Source organism: Anser brachyrhynchus, assembly GCF_964034855.1.
Source record: "Anser brachyrhynchus genome assembly, chromosome: 18".
NCBI lineage: Eukaryota > Metazoa > Chordata > Aves > Anseriformes > Anatidae > Anser > Anser brachyrhynchus.
In genome coordinates, this window is record NC_137711.1 from 12,477,889 (window position 1) to 12,501,022 (window position 23,134).

The 23,134-nt window shown below is 48.1% G+C and overlaps 1 protein-coding gene across 6 annotated transcripts in view; it reads right to left on the minus strand.

Moving 5' to 3' along the window:
* The window catches only part of MAP2K4 (mitogen-activated protein kinase kinase 4), a 94,562-nt gene extending 77,804 nt beyond the window's left edge, over positions 1-16,758 (minus strand). Inside the window, exons 1-2 of one of the 6 annotated variants that reach the window (XM_080560551.1) lie at positions 16,474-16,758; positions 1,261-1,293 (exon numbers count right to left, since the gene is read on the minus strand). In XM_080560551.1, the coding sequence (XP_080416677.1) occupies positions 1,261-1,293; positions 16,474-16,573 (133 nt within the window). In that variant the 5' untranslated portion in view covers positions 16,574-16,758. The remainder of the gene's footprint in view (positions 1-1,260; positions 1,294-16,473) is intronic. The other 5 variants (XM_080560553.1, XM_080560555.1, XM_080560552.1 and 2 more) reach the window with 5 other exon arrangements.
* Positions 16,759-23,134: the final 6,376 nt, after the last annotated feature.

Sequence of the window (23,134 nt, forward strand, 5' to 3'; positions counted from 1 at the left end):
AAACTTCAGCAGCCAACTGCTCCTTTTGGGTGGCTGATTTTCTTCCATATCTTTTCACAATTCAGTAGCTGTCATCTTAGGAATCCACCAGAAAAGGTCTCAAAGCCTAACTCTGATTCTGACATACAGCTCTAGCTTGCAAAACAGGTTTGAATTTCCTGCTTCAAACATCGAGTTTCCTAAAGATTTCCATGCTAACAGAAAGTTATTAAAGAATAAATATGTTCTCCAATCCTGTCTTGGGAGAACAATTCTGACACCCAGGCTCACTCTGCACCGTAACACTGGAGCAGACGTCCTCCTCAGTCCTAACACAGAAAGCATTGCTCTGTGAAAGCCATGGACAGCAAAGGTTTTTCTACGTACAACTGCTTCAGACGAAATCTATCTGAACAGTAGTCACAAAGTATACTGACATAAAATCCAAAGACACCAACTATTAAAAAAATAACAATTATATCTCTAGATATTAGAATTGCTATAACAAGCACGTCAAGCACAAATGAAAAAAATCTGAATGCAAATTCAAAGAAATGCAGAGTCAAAAAAAATCTAGAATTCAGAAAAAAAGAGACTGCTTCCAATAAAGCTACCACCATACTGTAGAAGGTACTTTGATAGTATGACAGAGGAACACAAAGCATAAGCCAGTGACAGAAAATAAAGAAAAATTAGTTCTGCAGAGCTTCCATTAGTCACCACAAACTGTCCTGCAGCAGCCAGGGCTGCCTGCGGGAGCGCTGGCACCAGCTGATGCCAGCCAGCAGCCCCTCCTGACAGCTCTCCTGTCCTGCTCTCACCTCTCTTGAAAGAAGCTCGAACAGAAACAACCCACTGCAGGATCCAACATCTGTCCTGCTGGCTCTTGAGATGGCAATTCAAGGTGTTCACGCTCTGTATAAAAGTGTGCACATCAGGTGCTCATTCAGCACGAGTTTTGGCAGGCACAAATCAAACTGCCAAATCCCACCCAGTTTGCGTTTCAGAGCAATTCAGCAGGCAGCAAATTTCCAGTGCTCCATACACAATTAGTTTAGCTGCATGCTTCTGGAGTTGCTCTTTTGTTACAGGTAAAGTAGTAAAATTAGTGACCCTTTAAATTGCTTAATTTTACTTTTACTTTACCAGCATTGTGAAAAATGGAAGCTCTCTTAGGAGTAGGTCTGCCATAGGTGGTTAGTTGGAACAGAAAGTGGACACATTCCCAGTACCAAGGTTGATATATAAAACAGGATAATACTATAAAAATACGTAGCTTACTTTGTGCCTTTCCACAGAAGTTTATCTGAAAGCCTAAAGCAAAAGAGACAAGTTCTTGTTCATTCACTGCAAGTCAAAGCGCATCACTTAAGAATCACTTTTTATGTTTCAATGTTCATTAACTCTAAAATCATACATTAAACAAGTTTATTAGATCAAACTTTAGAATGCGTTGCTGCAAATGTAGAGCAATCCCATCAATTCAGGATTTGTCATTTTATAAACCAGTCTTGAGTGATAGCAGTGTTCAACAGACCAGCAAGGGCACTAGCCCTGCTGCACAGCAGGCACGGAGGAGATCAGTTCACTTCAAGGAGCTTTAGTTTTCTTGAGGCGTTAATAAAACTCAAACAGCAACAGCTCTAAGGCTCACAAATTAAGGACAGGAATCCCAGCTTTGCTCAAGGGGGATTTGGACACCGCAGCAGTGACGGCATTGCAGGGCTCCACACAACAAGTAACCCAACACTGTGGTGACCAAGAAAAAAAGAGAAAATCCATCCTCTTTCACATGAGCATCACTGTCCACAGCACACCGTGGTACCTGCTGGCTGTGCTGTACATCGCTCAAGGGCACACTGTTGCCAACTCTGGGCTTCATCGTGAGCCTTATAAAACCTGGTGTCCCCTTCCCACCAGCAGCTCCAACTTAAACCATCTCCTGAATAAGAATTTTTTTAACTGGTTTTCTCTCTACAATAGCATGCAAAAACAGAAAAATAACCCCAAAGCCACCAAAGCAGGCTGATAATATGTTCAGAGAGGAAGGAGCAAATAAGAATGGTAATTAAAGGTACCCACATTAGTCTAATAATGTTAACGGTAATTTTATTAACAATAATATAAATGTTAATGGAAATTTTATTAACAATAATATAAATTGATCAGTGAAAATTAAAAAATGCATTACCCAACCATTTCACTGGCAAGACAGCATAAAAATATAAAGGAAAAAAAACAACCACTATTTCATTCCATGAGGGAAGTTCCTTTTTCCCCCCTACAAAAGCAACTCAGCTTTCTAACTAGCTTGCAAGTTCACTGTCTTGCCTTAAAGTTTCTTCCCATTCCTTTGGCGCAGCCCTGCATCTGTCACCTCTGCTTTACCCAGGAAATGTTCCCTTCTCAGCTCCTGGTTATGGGAGCACACTACCGAGCTGTTCAGCTGCACCATGGTTCTTAAAGTTTTTGAAGTCCAAACAAATACTCTGAATAGATTTTCATTTTCAGAAATTATTAATGCCATTTTTATCTACTGCTAGTTTTCTTTCTGATCATCCCTTTACTTTTCTTTTCAGTCATGTTATTATAAGTTACTATGCCAGAAATGATTCTTTTGGGGGTTATGCAAGTTTTTTCATTCTTTCAAAATCCCACAAGTAGGGGCAGACACAAAGTTTTCCTGCTAAAGAAATAAGCCCCGTAACGTTTCAACAAAAATTCCTCCAGTCCATTGGCTTTTAGAAGTCCTAGGGAAAGAGTTCTATCCCTGTGCAGAGGGCAGGCAGGTCTTCAGTACGGAAGGAGCCTGGGAGTCTGCCCAGCTAATCCCCACAGGCTCACACTGGGTAACAGAAGACTGTTGCAAAAATACCAGCCAGTAGCCCCAGCCCAGACCCAGCTATCTTCTTCCCTTGTCCTCATCCCCATTAACTCCTTCTCACTCAGAGCTCCTTAAAAAAGGACATCAGACACCAGTGCTGCATAAAAAAAACTTGAGTGTGCCATACAGTAACACAGAATCTCCCTACCCGTTAAAGCTCTTGCAAGGTGTCAGAGCACCACAAATAAAACAACCATCAACATTCACAACCGTCTGCGTGCAGCCGACACACAGAGCCAATGCTGCTTATCACCTGTATCAAGTCCCCAGCCAGAGAAAACTGACCTGCAGTAATGCCTTGGTTTAAGACTGAAATGTCTCGACTAGAGCAGGACTCCTGATCTTTTGCCAAGATGCTCTTTTATACCATCCCAGAATCAGTGATGCTATGCTCATCTCTGCTCGTGGCTGACCCCAACCCTGTGCCTGCTAACACAGCTTTGGTCTGCTTCTGGCGCTGAGGCTGCTGCTGCTCCCCTGGGAGGCAGCAGGGGAAAGGGAGCACCTGAAGGCATCGCTCATGATGCTCCCACCCTCTGCATTCAGCCTGGTTCTGCTGCCCGTGTTTTCTGCCACATGCAAAACTGCAGGCAAACTCGAGATGAAGTGTATTCCAAAGTCACTGCAAGTAACTTCCGATCAATGGCAACAGAGCATCTATTTCCTGGAAAGGGTGGCAGCGGTTGGTGCTTTCGACCTAGCCAAAGGCATATGGCAGGACAGGAATACTGTACTGTAAAGCTGTGAAACACATCTGAATAGGCAGCATGAAGGAAGGAGTAGCAGCATGTGTGTTGAAGACTAAGGGTGACAGAAGATCAACAGTGACAAAGCTGTCAGTGTGGTCTGGTCATTGAACATTTCCAGCTACTGACTGAAATCCTGAAGACATCTTCTGGAAGCCAAAGCAGAGCAGGACATCTAACTTGTTTTCAAGAGAAGTTTGATGCGCTTATAAAAAGGAGCCTGTGGTAGAAAGGGGTCATTACTGGAGACAAAATATTAAACTCCTGACATGAGAAAAATACTAAACTCCTAACATGGACACAAGCATGTCAAACTCATAGATAGTTAAAATAACTGCTGCACTCGGGACTGGGGAACTTTTCTTTTAGAGTAGTTTGGTTTATTTATTCCTCTAAAGCACTGGGCAAAATTACTTTATAAGATCACTTGCAGGATTTTTTCGTAACTCCCATTCCCGCAAGACTGAGTACTGGGAATAGACTCAATTCTCCAGCACATCACAGTTGCAGCTTTTGGATTTTAACGACAGGTACAAATTTAGCAGACAGCATTGCTGCGAGACTGCTGTGGATGCAATGAATGCTGGATCCCATGGTGAACACAGTCACCCTGCTCAGTTCACCTGTGGGTCTCTCTGGATGAAACCCTGACCACGCAGTTGCTTGTCCTTGTGAACAGGAGGCAACGTTCCCACCAGGCAGGAGGCAGCAACTACTCCTGGTAGCTTGGAAGTAGACAACCCAACCCTCACCTCACATGGCTGAGGTGCCACGGAGCAACCAGCATTGGCTGTAAAACCCAAACCTTTTGAATACGATGCCCTAATGGACAGCAAGATTTTGATGCCAGTGTTACTACATCTGCAACTTGGTGCATCGCTCTGCAGCATGGACAACCAAATAGCTGAAGAATGTTGCCAAGCTGCTTTCATTTTGTTTGTTTTGGGTCTCGAACACTTAGGACATGCCAGCACAGGGTTTCTTGGAGAATATGAATGCTGGGTGGCTAGAGCTTCACTGCCAAAAAAGTCAGAGTATTAATCAGATTTTACAGGGATATCCAATGCAAACCTTCCCAGAAAGCTTCTATTTACTACATTGAAATAGCACCATGGACAAGCAGCTCCTGGAGCCTATCCCAGTGCTGAGAGCACCACAGTGCCCTGGAATGACGCAGGGATCGGCGCAGACCTTTGGCAACTCAGTGATGAAGCAGGTTCCCTGCTGCCAGTTCTGTTTTGGGCTCACGTTCAAGTTAGTTGTGACTAAGACCTGTCTATATTAAAGCAAATGACCAGCCCCAGAAACATCTCACGTCTTAGCTGAAATGCAGCCTGTGTTCACACATTCTTCATTTACAGTGTATTTTCATAGGGCAGGAAAAAAAGCAGTCATAGCCACAAACCAGACTTGAAATTTCCAATTCAAAGCCCAAGATATTCCAAATCGTGTACCTTGATGGTGAAATCAGCCAAGCCATCTAACGCAAGGATATGGACAGACACACGTGAGCTGCAGACACCAGCTCCCACCATCGCAACTTTCACCGCTTCCATGCTTGTTGAGAAGTTCCTTCTGCCGCTCACAGAGAGCAGCAGGAACAAGGCCACATGAGCAGGCCAGATAGCAAAGTCTTGTTTTCAACCCGATGATATCTAGCACTGAGGTGCAGCAGCAATGCTTACGCTTTAGAAAGCTTATTTGGCCATAACTCTGCTACGTGCACATAAAGAGCTCCAGGATCTTATTCCAACTCCTCTCAAAAAGAAATAAACAAATTAGAAACATATTTTAAAATAGATTTTGTATTTCCAGGAGAACACCAGCAAGCTTGTTCAACAACATGTGTGTCCCTGTGCAGCAAGAACTCAACTGCCGAGCTGCTGCCCATAGCAGCAGGTCTCTGTGCCTTCAGATCCTTCTTCCAACGGATGTCAGAGTTCACTCATAACTCCTTTGCACGAACTTGCGGACATGCTTCTGATACCATGCAGTCACACTTGCTAGTTTTAACAGTTGGGCTACATCAGAACAGTAGTTCTTAGGAGAGAGCTAACCTCTACTCGTCCCCAGATCAGCAAGGAAACTAATCTTACATCAGACATCCAAATGCCCTAGTTTCCACATCCTGGCTGCTACTGCTACCTTGAGGGTGGGAAAAAAAAAAAAAAAAAAGGTACCTTGAAGAAAGGACTCACATGTCCTGAAGCAGCATACTCACTTCTATATGGCACCATGACATATAGTTTCTCTTCCAGTTTTTCTGGAAGGTAACACCTCTTCAGCAGTAAAAACATCTGGGGTCCATACAGTCTCTACAGCCTGTCATCAGGTTGTCCGAAAGGACAACAGCCACTCTGTCCCTCTGCTCTAGGCTTCCAGTCTTGACCACTTCTACAAAGTGGTTCTGATCATCCTCACACAATATCCCGCTCCATCCCACCTTCGGCCCCTCCAAGTTTGAGCGGGATGAGTGGAAAGAAGAGTACATCAAAGGTAGGGCAAGGGTTCCAACTGCTTGGCATGAGACCAAGTTCTGTGCTGACACGGTTCAGTAGGGGAAGTGGTCTTTACAGGAAAACTCAGGCATGGTCCCATCACTCCCCAGAAGGGATTTCCAAATGCAATGCTTTTATCTTATTCCATAACCCCTCCCAGGTCAAAGAAACACAGCCATGTGTTTTTAAAGGAAACCGTTTCATCTCTGTCCACAAACCTCTTCAAAGTACAAACACTTTGCTCTCTGGTCCAAAAGCAAAGTGATGGCTAATTCAGTTCAGAGAACTTCTTCCAGAGAATCAGGTCCAAAGCAAACCATAAAACTCTTCTGCTCCACAGAAATAATAAGCCTGGACAAAACACAATAAAAGGACTGATTCCCTTTTAGCTCAGCTGTGCCTGCTCCCAACAGCTGTCCTCCTTATGCCAAAGGGCATCTCCTGAAGCACCTCAGAAAGATCAAATAAATTATTCAAAACACTGGCTAATTCCTGGCGCTTGGACTCTTTGTTCGCTCCACGATCAGTGCAAGCCGTCTGCTTCCTGAAGGGCTTGCTCTGCCCCCAGTAAAGGGCACATACAAAGGCTTCGATTTGGAGAAGAGGAAATCAATTTAGCAGCTAATAAATACGCAATTTGTGCAATATACATACTCCCTGCGTCCCCTGATGCTCATACAAAAATTAATGGGCCGTACCCCGCTAAGCACAAAGTTACTGCACATGTTCATGCGAACTGCAGCTGAGCTCATTTCAAAGCAGAACTGGGAGGCAGAGGGGGAGCAGAGGCTTGGCAGCACCATGCTGTATTTCCTCACAAAGAGCAATAGCAGAGTCCCCTCCACTGAGGGCTACAGCCTCAGGAGACAAGGTCACACGTTTTGGAAGATGGTCTGCAGCATCACATGACAGTCCTGATGCAAATCCAGGCACACGACACGCGTGCCTTGCGCAGGGTCTGGGCAAGTGGGGAGCAGGCACGCAGTAGGCTGTGCCGAGATTTCTGCAAGGACCTTTACTTACTTGTAGCCCAGGCTTCTTTAAAAAAAAAGAAATGCAAGCTATGCACAGAAACTTAAATAAGTCTGTGATATCTGACAGAAGTCATATTTGCACCTTTCAGCATAGGGAGGCACAAACATACTGCTGCTGCACAGAATACACAGAATGTATCCTGAAGTAACGGGCACCTAAGCAGACCACGAAATGCACATCGCAGGTATCTTCAAAACTTAGAGCCTCCCCCAACGCTATAAAAGGGGCTAGACTACAGGAATCTTGGTAACTTTGCAGGTGCCCACAAGACACAGCTTAAGCTAACTTAAAACAGAGCGAAGTGAAAAGTTAAAAATTGAAGTCAGAAACGCAGCCTGTTCAAAATACTGACTCCTGAACACAGGCACTAAGGCTGACACAAAGCTTTTGCATAGGTCATGCTCAAATACTGAGGTAGAACATGTTTTCAGTTCTCCCTCCCACCCTTATCATCACTTGCAAGTATATTTGGCTGCCAGAGTTTGTCTCTTTTACATCCTTTGGTATAAAATGGATCCCTCCTGTCCTCTGGGTGCACCAAGTTTAAAATATTAAGCCATATGAATTAGTCCAAATCTGCCTTGCTGCTGACCTCTCTCCTCCACTCTATGCTGTTCAACTTCCAGAAACATCTTGGAAGAAGACCAATCTAGTTAAGGTAGTTACCAAGAGGTAAAAACACTAGGATTAAAGGAAGGCAGGAAGCTAATTAGGTCCAACATGGTGCTCTTCTAATACATGAGGTTATTGTAAACCAGCGTGCCAGCTTCCATGTGGCCTTAGACACTGACGCGGCATCAACACCCAGCACAAGCTTGCAAGGAGACCTCTCTCCAGCTGCGAGCAACTGCCTTTGGCTTAGATTAGTTCAGGGAGCATGGGATTTAGGATAAACATACACGCAGTGGATCTGCGGACATGCAGAGTTTGACTACTGGTGGAGCGAAGCCAGCAGGCTGGCTGCCCGCCTCCAGGAAGGTGGTTTCCTCCCTCCTGCCACCTGCAGCAGCACAGTCCTACCTGTCCTGGAGAAACTCTGCCACTTCAGAGGGGAAGGCGACCTGTCCCCCACAGCCGGGACAAGGCAGATGGCTACAAGGCGATCATTCAGAGGGCTGTTAGAGGTGCCTATGGGTTTTCAAAAGCACAGTCACAAGCAGCATGAACACCCCTGCCAGAGAAGCTAACATTGGAGCAAGTTCCCACTTCCAGCCCTGACCCTTGCTCCAGTGCTCCAGAAGCTCGGTACAGAAACATTGTGCTCCCTGCAGCACACATCCCTTCAACAGGCTGCCGTACGTCGTGCCACCTACAGTGTCAGTTTTCCAAGCCTCCTATGTACAGCTTGCAGAACAAGCCCACCTAGCAAAACTCAGCAAGAGCTTAACAATGGAGGTAACTTGTCCAGCAATTCAGCAATGGTATAAGGATGTGGGACTAGGATATAAAACAGGGCACAGAGTCACAGCAAAAATTCCTTTGTCTTCTTCAGACAAAGAGTAAAAACTAGAGGGTTTTGAGGCTGCACACATCCTCCCTGCAACTCTGTCCCTGAAGAATGAGATGTAATGCATCCCCCTCGCAATCTCATGCTTTGTGGACAAGTACTTAACCCCTAGGCACCCTTAGAATAGGTAAGGGCACCTTCTTTCCGGTAGTTTTAATATCAAAATGTTTTGATATTTTGCTTCCCTAAACATCTAGGGTCAGTTGCCTACTGAAAGGCTTGAGCTTCACAGATTTTTTTTCAGATACCCATCATCACCAAAGAGTAGCATGTGTGTACAGGGGGACAACTAGGTATGTGCTGGCTATTCTACTGTTAAAGCCTAGAAGTGACACCGTATTCAAATTATCTGCAAGTTGAACTGCAGAAGCGCAGGCGAACTGAACTGTCTCACTTGGGATTTACCACGAGTTAACTATCACACGTTAATTAATCCAGCTATAACAGCACATCTTTCTAAAAGGGAAAAAAAAAATTCAGAGACCAACAGGCACTGCATTTACCCACTGCTCATACGTTTCTTCTGCAGTCAAACAAGCCTGCAACATTAAAAAGAAACCTGAATATCTAGATGAGAAAGGGCCTTTGCAGGGAACACCAGCAGACTCAACTAAGACGGTGCAGGATTCACACTGGTTAACTGCAATTGCACAGAGTAGACTCCTTAGGTTGCAACCACACAGCCAACACCTATCACCAGAAACTGACCAAAATGATAGTAAAAAATCCAGCCCAAAAATGCAGTAACTACTGAACCAGTTTACTTCAAAACGCAGTTTGTCCTAAACTTGCTATCTTCGCAGGGACTGGGTTTCCCTCTGTACAAGAGATGCTAGAACCAAACCACAAAAGATCAAGTTCAACACAGGAATTTCTGATACATTTGTTCACCTCTCATTAAGCAGGAGGCCAGGCTGTGTGATGATAATAATCCATCCTGACCAGAATATCCATGGAAGAACCCATGTCCCCAGAGACTAGATGACAGCCCCACAGTCACCACAGAAAGGTTCAACTGGCAAAGTCAGCTGAGTTTTCTTCATGCTGCCATTGCAGCACAGCGATTCCCACCTCCCCGCAAGGGATGCTGTAGCCTCAGCACGCAGACAGAAGCACAACAAAAATATACGTATCTAAAGAGGCATTTATCTTCAGTGAATACAATGCAGTGCATTTTAAATAAGATACATCAGATCTGGGAACATAACCAGCACCTTTTGAAAGCTAGTCCAGATCAGTGTACTCAAACCTTTGAGAGGGTGCCAGAAGCAGAACATTCATTCATAGATCAGAGATCTTTGTACCTTCTTAATAATCATCATTTCAGTGAAAGTTGGACTGACATCTGCTGCTGGTTCCTGTCCCACAGGGCAGAGGACGACACAAACACTCCAAGCAGTTTCTCTCATGCAGTTTCTCCTTCACACCTCCACTGGTTATGGAAGCTATTCCTCACTTTGAGAAGCGAGCCTCCACATTCTTTAAGCTCGCATAAGATTTTATCAAATCTAAATCCAATAGAAGATGGCCGACTTCAAAGGCAGCAATCACGTCCTAACTATACGATGTTAACAAGGCATTTGTCTGATACACGCATAGCTTGATGTGGTTACACAAGACTCCCGTAATTAATGTTTCACTCCATACACATATGTCTATGAATGACTCTAATTTTGGGGACCCCTTCTCAGTAAAATAAAGATTGGAAAGTTTTCTGGCGGTTTGCCTTTTTTTTTTTCTCCTTTCTCACAGCACTCTTCTTTCTCCCACTGGACGGTGTTTTTGTTTTTTTGCCAGACAGACAATGATGTGGTTTCCAATTCTGTCAGCTCCATCAAGTCAGCATGAAATATCAGAAAAAAACTCCTAGCATCTGATGAGACTTAACTACTATTTTCAGGCCACTCCTTTACCAGGAAAACGGATAAGTAAATTGAAATAGAAAGCTGAAATGCCGTAACATTTGCTTACACATACAGTACTACATGCAGAGGTATACACTAAGACAAGCACGAAGGAGAAGTACGGCATGTCAGCCATATCCTAGCAGGGCTACAGTATGGGAATGAACTAGCGGGTTCAAATAAACTGAAGTACGCTGATTTGCTCACCAGACAAGTATCTTACCTTCTATAATAAACGCAAACATGTCAAAGTCGATGTATACACACCAATCTGACAAATCTGCAAACGTCAGTTTGCAACAGCAGCCTATGTTAACACACAATGGCTCTATAATTCCACTGTGGGCAAGAATAATGGCAGTCAGCTTCTCATTTTATTCAATGAGTTAAAGATACATTTCGCTTTGCCTACATCAGAACAACAGGTTAATAATATGCAGTGAAAGATAATGTGTACTTTAATAATGTGTACTTTATCACCTATTGAGGACAAGGATTAATTCCACCCCCCAAACTCCTCACTTTTTCATCTTGTTCTCTTCTATCTTCCCTGCTCTCTTACATGTATCATCTGTTTCTTTTACGCTGGCTTTTCAAACGTTGCTTCTTACCTAACCTGCTGCTCACTTTCTGCTCTTTACTTCTCAACTGCCTTCCTGTTCCCCAAATTCCATTCTTTGAGGTTCCCTAAGCAAATTCCTGTGTTTACTGCCACTTGTTTTCCTTACTTTCTCCCCATGCCCTTACTTTCTTATGCCCCTCTGCGCAGAGAAGGAAGTCCACACACCAGCCCTTTGCCTGCCTGCCGCTCTCCGCAGACACAGCCCCCAGGACGGGTCTCTCCTTTCCGCCAGGCCGCCGCCAGCAACCGCTCTGCTCGCAGACCCACGGGCCCACTCCCTGCTGGCGCAGCTTTGACTTCAGGACTGAGGCTGCTCACACTGTGCCCTGGCAGGTCCAACACCTCAGCACAGAGGCTTTGAGGTCGCATTTCCCTCCTCCTGACGAACAAGGAGAAGAGCTGCTCAGGTCACTCCTTGCACTCACCAAGGCAGTAGCACGAAGAGGAGGAAGATGCAGGCATGATGGCCTCTCTTACTGAATTCCCCTAACAAGGAGCATTCTGGTCACAGTGCCGCCCACAAACGGTTTCAGCAATACTTTTCACCATGCTGTCTGAAGAAACTATAGTCACCTCAAAGACACAGCACAGGTCACACACCAACAGCAAGTTCATCCGACAACAGCGACTGGCAAAGTTCATCTCTGCAATCACCAATTCTGCTGCATGCTAAATATGAATGATACGTGACCTACTGAAATGCCTCCTGGAAGCTCTTTTCTGTCAGGTAAAGAAAGGTACAGGGCAGAGCTTCCTCATACTTGTGCAGAAACCTATCTCCCAACCCCGATACTTCACTGAATGGCATCCACGGGTGAGAGCAGGAGTCTAGCCTCTTAACACACTCAGGCAACAACCCCTCTGCCATCTCCCTGTCCAGAATTCATGCTACATATCCACACAGGAGACTGTCTAACCAGATATCACAATTCTCCGATTCTTGCTAAAACCCAACAGGTTATGGCTGGGGTGCAGGCAGGGGAGTAGAAGGGGCAAAGGCTGGGACAGAGAAACAGACGTGAAGGGAACTGAGAATCCCAAATTCCCAGCCCATCCAATGTCTGAACTGTTTGTGTACACTCTGAAAAGATATAAACAGTATATATGCTTGGTTTTAGAAAGACACCAGAGTATTACAAGCAGTAAGTACTTGGAAAAGTCCTGGTTAGCCTCCAGGGCCCTTGGAAGCTGAATGCAGGAGCCAAATACACAACAGCCAGTTACGAGTGTTTCCTAACTCTTGCTTGGGTCTGGAGGTATGATGACTGACTCCTCAGCTCCCAATTAGAATTAAAATTCTCTCTATGCCTTTGAATTAATTAAATTTCTAAATTTCATACCCTAATTCTTCAAAGGATAGTTTCCTACATAACATCAGCAGTAAAGACTGTTACTAATTCTGTCAGTAAGAGAAATGCAAAATTCCTCAAATTACTGTTTTGGTTTTGTATTTTTATTTCTGTGTTTTTTTAAAATCACTCTCAAAGTTCAATATCTTACTTCCCACAGAACCTCTGTTTTGTCCAAAAAACAACCAGAAGAAAAGGAAAGAAAAAACAAAAGAAAGAAAGGAAAAAAAAAGAAAAAAGAAAAAGAAAATAATTAAATAACAACTATTTTCAATACTTAAAATTCCAGCCCTCCTTTGTCTCTGATCTGCCAACCATGCATTGAACACAGCTCTACCAACCACATGTGCCAGGAACCTGCCTTTGGGAACAAATGAAGCTCCCACGTGCCTGGGCAAGAAAGGCTAATGCAGTCAGCCAGGAGAAGACAGGAGAATGAAGCTGGAAATGCAGAACACTATGGGTGGAAAGATTTGAAGCAACGCTTTACGTGACTGCAAGGCTTGAGGGTCATCACTGCACAATAAGCCTGGTGTGAGTACGGTGACACTGAGTCTAAGAGACACCGGGCTATCTAAAGAAGCTTTACACAGAAACTCCATAGGATATTGATACAAAACAAAATGAAACTGGGTGGTCTGCAAAGACTTTCTGATGCCCTGGATCTGTTTGCCCAGCTCCAGATATCAACACGACAGGCCTCAATTTCCATGACAACTTCACCCTTGCATTACCACCACCTGGCCCACTCCTCATCCCTAGGCCCTGCTATCCTACATAATAGCAGAGACCCCTTACAAAAGGACCAGCCCTCGGAACACACAGAAAATCCCCTGCAAAAGGCTTTGAACCACAGGCCAACTTGTTCAAGCACGTCCTCTCAGCACAACCTCCAGAAGCAATCGCTATCCCAGAGAGCAGGTCCATGGCTCCTTCATGGCCAGCACAAGCATTGGCTGAGCCCACAGCCGCTGTCCCACCCGCCCCACAACCACTCGTTCCCATTACCTCCTTCAGAGTAGCAGTTGCACTGAGAACACTTCTAGCTGAAACTAGAGAACAGTTCTAGCTGAAAATTAACTCACCAAAACTTATTTTTTACTATAATTACTCCTTGCAGCTTAACGACTTCCCTGCTGCACCTCATCATACCATTTAAGCCAATTAGACCAACAACGACGCAGTCCTACTTACTTCTCTCCCCACCCAGTTACACATTCCTGCGCCTTCCTCGCACCACTGCTCACACAACCCCATGCCGAGCAAACACTCGGCATCCAAACTAGAAAAATCTTGCTGCCTTTCTTCTGGCAGATTCATTTTGCAACAGCTCAGCTTGCAGAGATGTCAGTGTCAACAGGGAACCAGCGCTGGTGAGAGGAGGGAGGTGGGATGCCCGATGGACCTGCCACCAGCCCGCAGAGGCAGCCCTTCCTGCCCCACATGTCTCCCCCTTTTTCCTATAGGTGTCTCCCTCTTTTTCCTACAGGTGGTTGCACAGCCACACGGTGATCCTGGTGGAGGACTGTCCTCATGGGAAGGAGTTTCTTTTTGCCAACTTCAGGGAATTCCCTTCACGACCACCGCAACAGCAACATGCTCACCTCTGCGAGGAAGTTTTCTAGAGCCACTGAGCTACTCCCAGGACACCTCAACACACATCTGCTACCTTAACAACAACAACTAAACAACTATTTATTTAACACCAGATTTTACTGCAAACACCTGCATAACATCAAACTGGCCTTTGTCTTCCTGAATTCATGTTTAAATAGACACTTGCAAGAAACTACAAAAGAAACAATTGCCCTTCCTCCCCTGGAGAAAGGATGTGGATATTTCTATGTCATTGCAAACTCACACTGCATCACTGGTTCTTATGTCATGGTACAAAACCAAACTTGCAGCCCTGAAGATGCATAGAATTCAGGGGAATGATTCATAAATACGAAGAATATGGGTCAGGTGGAAAATAAAAGGGGTAACACAAAGTTTTAACTGCACTGCAACATGGCTATTTCTGGTCTCATCACAACTGCTTTTGCATATTGTGCCTTCAGTCGAGTTCTTGAGCCATGCACTTCATTTAAGAGGTTTGGAACTATGGTTCTTGAAAGGTATTGTGAACCTGTATAGTATCACCTTCCTAGGGCCCAACAGGTACTAACTCCTTAGTTTAGCAAACACGAGACCTTCACACAGTGGAAGCTGCAAACAGTGAAAGTTTGCTGTCTAGTTCCCCGTACACCAAACTCTGTAGTTTATATAATCAATTCTCCACCCAAACAGGTTCCCTGTCAGCCTCCAAGCAGTCCCTCCCAACAGGACAGAACAGATTGTAGCAAAACATGACAATTTTTTAGCTGAGAGCTCCTGTACTCCTCCTGTCAACAGAGAGATCATGACCTTTCCTTCTTCTTTCTTCTAAAAAATGAAATAAAAAGTTCCCAAAACAGGACAAACAGCTTCCTTAGTATTACCATTCCTGTATTAAATTAAAAAAATAAACAAACACTGTGTGGCCTCAGACTAACAGAGTCTAAAATGCTGCTTAAGCAGAGAGTATTTTTCAGTGGTGTAACTCTAAAGAAAAAACTCCAAAGGTATTCGCTGTGGCTTTTCTGAAAAATAAATATCCACTGTTTTTACAAGAATACTCAACCATCAACAAGTGCAGATGGGAAGTCTGGCAGCCTTACCCTAGTATAACGCTCTAAATTTCCATCAGAATAAAACAACAACAAAAATTTAACCACAAGTTTGCCATTAAACTGTTTTTACTTAAACATCTGTCTCGAGAAAAACATATGAACAGACACAAAGGAACAAGAAATGCCAAGCAGCAGAACCGTTCAGCGAGCAACGCCGAGGAGAGTCCGGCGGGAGTCGGGTCAGAGCCATCCTCCCAAGGCCAGCAAGAGCCCGGCTACTGCAGCAGCACACGGGCAGCAGCGTTTGCCAAAACGTTACCCCGGCTGCCCCCTGGCCAGCCCCCTCCCCCGGGGCTCTACCCCAGCTCGTTAACACCAACAACGCTGCGCTCCCGGGGAAAAGAGCAGCGCGTTACACGGTACCTGGCACGGTCCTGCCGGGCTGGACCCGCCACCAGAAACTTGCATTTGGGCAGAGGCTGCTGCGCGCCCACCCCCCCGCAGGTCACCGCCCAGGGCAGAGGCACGAGCAGGGAGGGCACAAAACGGAGCGGGCCGGAGAAAACCCGCAGCTAAACCCCCGGCTTTTGTCTCGCTCCTGCCTGCCCCCGGCCCCCCTCCCCGACCGCTCCGGGCCGGCCGCACGGGGCCACCGCCTCCCGGGGTCGCGCAGGCCGAGGTCGAGCCCCGCTTCCCGGCCCCGCCGCGGCGGGCACGGCCCCGCCCTCCGCCGAGCCTCCGGCTGCGGCCTGGCGACACGCGGCACCCGCGGGGCTGCAGCGGGGCGCCGCGGGGGGCGGCCCGGAGAGGGGCCGCGCAGAGCCCCCGGGGCAGCCCGGCGGGCGGGAGGGCCGCGCCGGGGCGGCAGCCCCAAGCTGGCGGCGAGGGGGCCGCGCGGCTCCGGGCCGGGCACGGCCGCACCCCCCGGCCCGCTCGGGAGCGGGTCCCCAGCGCCGCTGCCGCGGGGTCCGGGCCCGCCCGGCCGGGGCCCGGCGCGGGGAACCCAGGGCGGCCGAGCCCCGAGAAGCGCAGCCCGCCCGCGCCCCGGGGGGCGGCACCCGCCTGCCCCAGACCGACCGGGGCAGCGCCGGGCCGGGAGGAAGCGGCGAGGCCGCCGCCGCCCCCGGCCCCCCGCGCCCCCGGGCCCGGCGCTGCCCGCCGAGGTCGCGGGGCCCGCAGGCGGGGCCGCGCCGCGCCGCGCCGCCGGGGGCAGCGGGGCCGCGGCGAGGCCTAGAGCGGGGCGCGCTGCCCGGCCCGGAAGCGGCGGCCGGGCCGCGGCCTAGCGCGGGGCTGCTTACCCTGCATGCTGCTGACGGCCGCGTGTGCCGGCGGGCCGCCGGGGCCCGGCCCGCTCCCGCCGCCCGAGCCGGAGCCGCTGCTGGGGCTGGGAGTCGCCATTGTGTGCGCCAGAGACGGAGCGGCGCGGAGGCTGCAATGCAGCAGGGACCCTCCCAGGCAGGACACCTAGAGCCCCGACGCCGTATAGCAGGCGCCGGAGCCTCGCCGTCCGCCCCCGGGCTGGGGCTCCCGCTTAACCCCTCCCAGGCGGGGCACCCGCAGCGGCCGCCCAGGCTCCGCGCTGCGGGCCCGGGCCGCAGCCTCTCCCCGGTGGGCGGTGGGCGGCGGCCGGGGCCGGGCTGCCCCGCGGCTGCCTCCGCCTGCGGGGCCGGGGTCTGCCGCCCCCGGGCCGTCGACCGCGGCCGGGACCTCCGCTCGCCGCCGCCGCCGCCGGGCCCTTGCCCCGCACGGTCGGGGGGCGCTCGGCGATGCCTCCTGCACGCCCCCCTTCTGCGCCCCGCTCCGCCTTCGGCCCCCCGCGGGTGGCAGCGCCCGGCCTGCGGGGTGGGTCTCCGGGAGGCCTTTGTGCCCGGGCGCCTCCATCTGCCGGCCCCCACCGAGCCGAGCCCCCCGCCCCATCTCCAGCATCCCTGCTCTGCATCCCTCCCGCTTTCTCTGGTGGTGAAGCATTGCCCACTCCCTTTGCCATGAGCCCCTTTGAGGCCACTGTGTTTCTTTCAGGAGCCCTGTGCCGTGCTGTGGTCCCAACGTGATGGCATGTCCCACTGTTTGACCGTAACGTCCTCCTTGACCAGGGGTGCCCAGACGTCTCATTTCCCCAATCCCCCATCTTCCTGCCTCAGTGAGGCCCCCTGAGGGATGGCAGTTTGTCCAACCCATTTGATCACATTTCTCATCTTCACCCATGACTTGCTCTTGCACAAGCAGCTACTTGCAAACTTGTCTTTTCATGTCTTACCTGAAACATCTTCCCTAACCACTGCAGAGTGTAACTTCCTCCTGTGTTTTCCATAATAGCCAGGGCATCAACCCCCTTTTACCACCACCATTCATCATCATTTTATTTCCTCCGTTAGCTACTGTTGGTTCCAGCACATTTCCTCTACCTGGTTTCTGATCCTACCTCTAGCTCCACCAAACTTACAGCCTTAGGGACAGCACATGACAGGGACTAGAGGAGTGCAATGGGTCTAAAGGGATGTGGACTCTCTTTCTAGCCCACCACATATCGTGGAAGAGACCCTTCACCTACAACAGTCCTTGTGTCCTTATTTGTATCACAGAAATAATTCTGACCTCCTTTGTAAATTGAGATCCACTGATGAAAGAGCTGTTTCTGACCACCTCCTGTTTCTGCTCCGTCCTCTGTCTGCTGCAAGGACAGCAGTCTGCTTCCTCCTCGCCACAGATACCACTTCCCTTCACCTGGGCAAATGCTTGAGTGCACTCCTCACGCACTCAGGCCCAAATCCAAGTGACCTATTTGCTGGGTTTGATCTTGGGCTACAACCCTTTGTCGTCTTACCTGGCGGCTGCTTCCTCTGGAGCCATCACTCGCTCTTCCAAAGCTGCGTGTACAGTCTGTCCCCTCCACTCCTTTGCGGGGATGGGAGTAGGAAGCACTCACACCCAGAGCTGCCCACAGGAACTGGCCTTCCTAAACACAGTTTGCATGGGTGCAGCTGGTGGCAATGGTCAGTCATGGCCCTCAGCCAAATTTGCAACAGAGGCCACAGACCCCACTGCATGCAGCAGCACAAGCACTAATCTCCAGGAGAAGGTGTGCCCTTATCCTCTTCTCCATTATTCTCAGAGGGAACACTTTACCCCTGGCAGAGTAGTATCCCAGCTCTATACCTCTGCCTACCCAATGTCAGGGAGCACCTAGGACAGCTAGGGAGGAGTTGCAGGAGTTGAGCCTAATGCAGCGTGAGGGCAATGGCCTCAGCAGCAAGGGCCCAGACCTGGGCAAGGCGAGCAGGGCAGGTCCTGTGACAGTAACCGGATTCAGCCAAGACACCAGACTACCAGGCAAGACTACCGTGACAAGGGAGATTTGAGGATAAACTGGGAAGTCAATTTCCCAGATCAAGGTCTGGCTCAGTGGGGACATGGCAAGGCATGGACATGGCAGCAATGCAGCTGCAACATGGGTCGGGTGGGGACCAAAGTAAAAACCTTGGCTAAAAGAAACCCAGAAGGGAATCACAGAATCATCTAGGTTGGAAGAGACCTCCAAGATCACCGAGTCCAACCTCTGACCTAACACTAACAAGTCCTCCACTAAACCATATCACTAAGCTCTACATCTAAATGTCTTTTAAAGACCTCCAAGGATGGTGACTCAACCACTTCCCTGGGCAGCCCATTCCAATGCCTAACAACCCTTTCGGTAAAGATTTCTTCCTAATATCCAACCTAAACCTCCCCTGGTGCAACTTTATCCCATTCCCCCTCATCCTGTTACCAGGCATGTGGGAGAATAGACCAGTCCCCACCTCGCTACAGCCTCCTTTAAGGTATCTATAGAGCGCAATAAGGTCGCCCCTGAGCCTCCTCTTCTCCAGGCTGAACAATCCCAGCTTGCCCAGCCGCTTCTCGTAAGACTTGTTTTCCAGACCCCTCACCAGCTTGGTTGCCCTTCTCTGGACTCTCTTAAGCACTTCGATGTCCTTCCTGTAGTAAGGGGCCCAAAACTGAACATAGTACTCGAGGTGCGGCCTCACCAGAGCCGAGTACAGGGGGACAATCACCTCCCTAGTCCTGCTGGCCACACTGCTTCTTATACAAGCCAGGATGCTGCTGGCCTTCTTGGCCACCCGAGCACGCTGCTGGCTCATATTCAGCCAACTATCAACCAATACTCCCAGGTCCTTCTCGGCCAGGCAGCTTTCCAACCACTCATCTCCCAGCCTGTAGCACTTCTTGGGGTTGTTGTGCCCCAGGTGCAGGACCCGGCACTTGGCCTTGTTGAACTTCATACAGTTGACCTCAGCCCATCGCTCCAGCCTATCCAGATCCTCCTGCAGAGCCTTTCTACCCTCGAGCAAATCGACACGCGCACCTAACTTGGTGTCGTCTGCAAACTTACTGAGGGTGCACTCGATCCCCTCATCCAGATAATCGATAAAGATATTTAAGAGAACTAGCCCCAGTATTGAGCATGGGGGATGCCAGTAGTGACTGGCCTCCAACTGGATTTGGCTCCATTCACCACAACTCTTTGGGCCCGGCTATCCAGCCAGTTTTTAACCCAACGAAGCGTACGCCAGTCTAAGCCATGAGCAGCCAGTTTCTTGAGGAGAATGCTGTGGGAAACAGTGTCAAAAGCTTTACTGAAATCAAAGTAGACCACATCGACAGATTTTCCCTCATCCACTAAGTGTGTCACTTTGTCATAGAAGGAGATCAGGTTCGTCAAGCAGGACCTGCTTTTCATAAACCCATGCTGACTGGGCCTGATCGCCTGGTTGCCCTGCAAGTGCCGTGTGATGACACTCAAGATAATCTGCTCCATGAGCTTCCCTGGCACTTTCCTGGGAAGAAGAGAAAACCCCCACCTGAGGCTTCTTTCAGCATTGTTTCAAAGTGCTCTAAGGCCAGATGATACTTCTTAAACAGCTTGCTTTTGTCACCGGAGTAGCCTTAAATGCAGAGTTACATGCTTAAGGGGGGCATATGCAGTCCAGCCCCTGGTGCTGAGACATCTTCCCCTAATTCCACTACCTTTCTTTCTCTTCTTCCTCCTGCTTAACTTTTCTCTTCTGCCCTAACCAAGAGTTCAAGACCGAAGATGACATCTTACAAGTCACAATAAAGAAACACAGTGCCTACTGGCAAACACTGTCAGAAGCTGACACCTGGCTTCCATCTCTACTTTATGCCACCTGCATGTGGTACAGTTAGGTAAAATCATACTGTTTATCTTATTTTGCCCTGCAAATTTGAGAGGATCAACAATACCTGTCCTGACAGATTTTTGGGATACCTGTTTTTAAAGACCTCCAGTGATGGAGATTGTGCCATCCCCCAGCAATCTGTTCTGGCATGCTACTGTCCCAACATTATCTGAAAGCCTAACTTAAGCTTTTTTGTCTGAGCTGAAATCCCTTATATCCCTTCCTGTTCTCTACAGCCGTGCAAGACAAGTAATTCCCTTCTTTGAAATGACCTCTTAGGCACATGTTTCCCTTCACCTCCTCATTCAGGCTTTCTCTACATACTGCATCAACCCAATTCTTTCAGCCTTTCTTCATGTTTTCTTAACTCCCAGCATCCTCACTGCCCTCCTTTGACTTTCTTCTGTTGATTCACTTTTTTTTTTTTTTTCAAATACAGTGTCCCTCGCTAGACACATTACTCCAGTTTATCCTGCTTATACGCTCCAGGATGGCATTTTCCTTTTCCATTAGTGGTGTAGATTGTGTGACAAAAACACCAGAAATCCTGTTTTGAAAAGACACTAACTCCAGAGAAAAGCAAGGTCTCGGGACATAAACAGAGGACTGAATCCAGCCTGAGGCCTGCACCTGTCCCATACCAGGAGGCCCACTGTGCCCACTGTGCCCAGCAATGAGGGAAGGTGACTGACGGGGTCAGGACTGGTGTAATGATGCAATTGGAGGTGTTTGTGCAGTGTTTTGTTGCAAACTGTATATAAGCTGTAGCAAATTTTAATGGTTACCTCTCCTTTCCCTAATGGAGGAGCAACCTCATGATCATGATTAAACTTTAGTGAAACCTTTGTAAATCTGCCCTTGGGTCCCGTTTCCTCCTCAGCGATGGAATGTCCCAAGTGAGCTTTGTGACAAGTGACATCTCTGGTGCAGGTTCTTGGGCAGCAACATGGCTCTCCCAGTATCACAGCTTGGTTGTTGGGTCCATCCCTCCAGCACTCTCATCTGAAAACTTCTGTCCTTTAGATAGGTTTAGGTTCCCTAACTGAAGATTAGCTGAAGTTTCTGCCAAGCAGACTCCAGAGAGACATAAGGAGGGAGAAAGTTTCATCTAATATTGAGGAACTAATTTTCAAGTAGCTCAAATTATATTCAAGGATACTAAATGTTCTTGGCCTCCCTCTTATGGGAGAAAGAAGTATTACTGGAGGCTCCCTTCAGAGGTAAGTCTCTTCTGCCTGCGGAGGTGGGGAGGAGTTCTAGGAAGTGCTTGTCGTAGTAGCTAAAGCTTTAAAGTGAACAAGCCTCGACTTATTTTTTGCAGTAAGTACACAAACCGCTAGAAATCCGTTACATTTCTAAAACACAAACTACAGCACGATTGCTTTTGAATTAGAGCAGCAAAGAATAAAACAGATCGAGATGAAACAGTTTGTAAGTTGATCCCCTCCTCCCTACCCTATCCTCTCAAGACAGGGATCTTTTGCCTTCTGTTGCTTGTGTCACTGAACTTTGCTAGCTTACAGGGACACCTCCATGCAGACCCTTCCAAGTGCTCAGGAGAAGTTGCTCTCTGTCAGCTCAGCAGCCCCTTCCCTCTCTGTCCCCCTTTCTTCTTGCTGGTCTTGCCCATGGCAGTGAGGCAGCACAGCTGAGCTGATCTCGGACCTCACTGTTACTTGATGGGGAGACGGAGGTCTTGGCCTACCCCAGCCCACTCCACACACGATCCTGACTCTGCCTGGCAGACTGTTTCTCTGCCTTCCACCCTGTCTCCGTGACTTTCTCTCACAGCTGCTCTCCAGAAGCCACTGTCTCCCCTCTGCACTCACAGCCCAGCAGCTACAAAATGGCAAGCAGCAGCTCTCCTCCAGGTGGCCCAGCCATGGCCCATGGACCAGGTGGGCTATAAAGGTGTGTGCAATAACTTGTAACAGGACAAAGGAAACAGTCAGAGTTCATCACAGCTGAGATTTCTTTTTGCAAGACCAGCTAATATAGTTGGAGGAAATGGACAGAAATTCACACCTTTTTTCCCACCTGAAAAGAGCTGGTGTGCCTGAAAAACATCTCTACCTTTATTTTTCTATCATATAAATTGTTCTAACAAAAGACATACTCTGTCTTATATTCATCTCTCTTATTCTTACTAACACCACTATCATTTCTTACCCAGCTAAAAGTCCTTGACATTTCTGTTTTCTAGCCTGATACACCTTCTCTGCTTTAGGTGAGGGGAATGGACTGAAGATCTGGAGGCAGAGGTTGCACCACAAAGAAAATCATGACCACGTGCTTTCTGGTGAAGTCCTGTGTCCTTAAAAAAACGAACCAGTCATACAGTGTAGTTCCTGGTGCCTCACCAAGGGAATGCATCTACCTGGGGACCTACTGAAAGATTGCACGGCATTTTGCCTGTTGCTCTTGCAAATCCACACTTCAAGCAGGGTTCGGTAAGAGGAGAACAAAATATACGTATCCTGTTGGATTGTAGTCTTTCAGCTTTTCTCTAACCATTGGTACTCCTTTCCCAGAATGCTTAATAGGAAAGTTTTACTCTTAAGGGCACCTGTAGAGAGCAGTTTAATTTTGCTGAGCTTCAGGATGTCAGTGTGAATCAATTTAAACATCTAGAGGGATTTAGTTATATTGGACATGGCCCACTGTTATGCTTGCAGCCACCAGCAATTGTTTAATATACAGAATAACACAATTATTATGAGCCATAAAGCCTACTCAGTGTAGCTGTAACAATGGCAGCCAT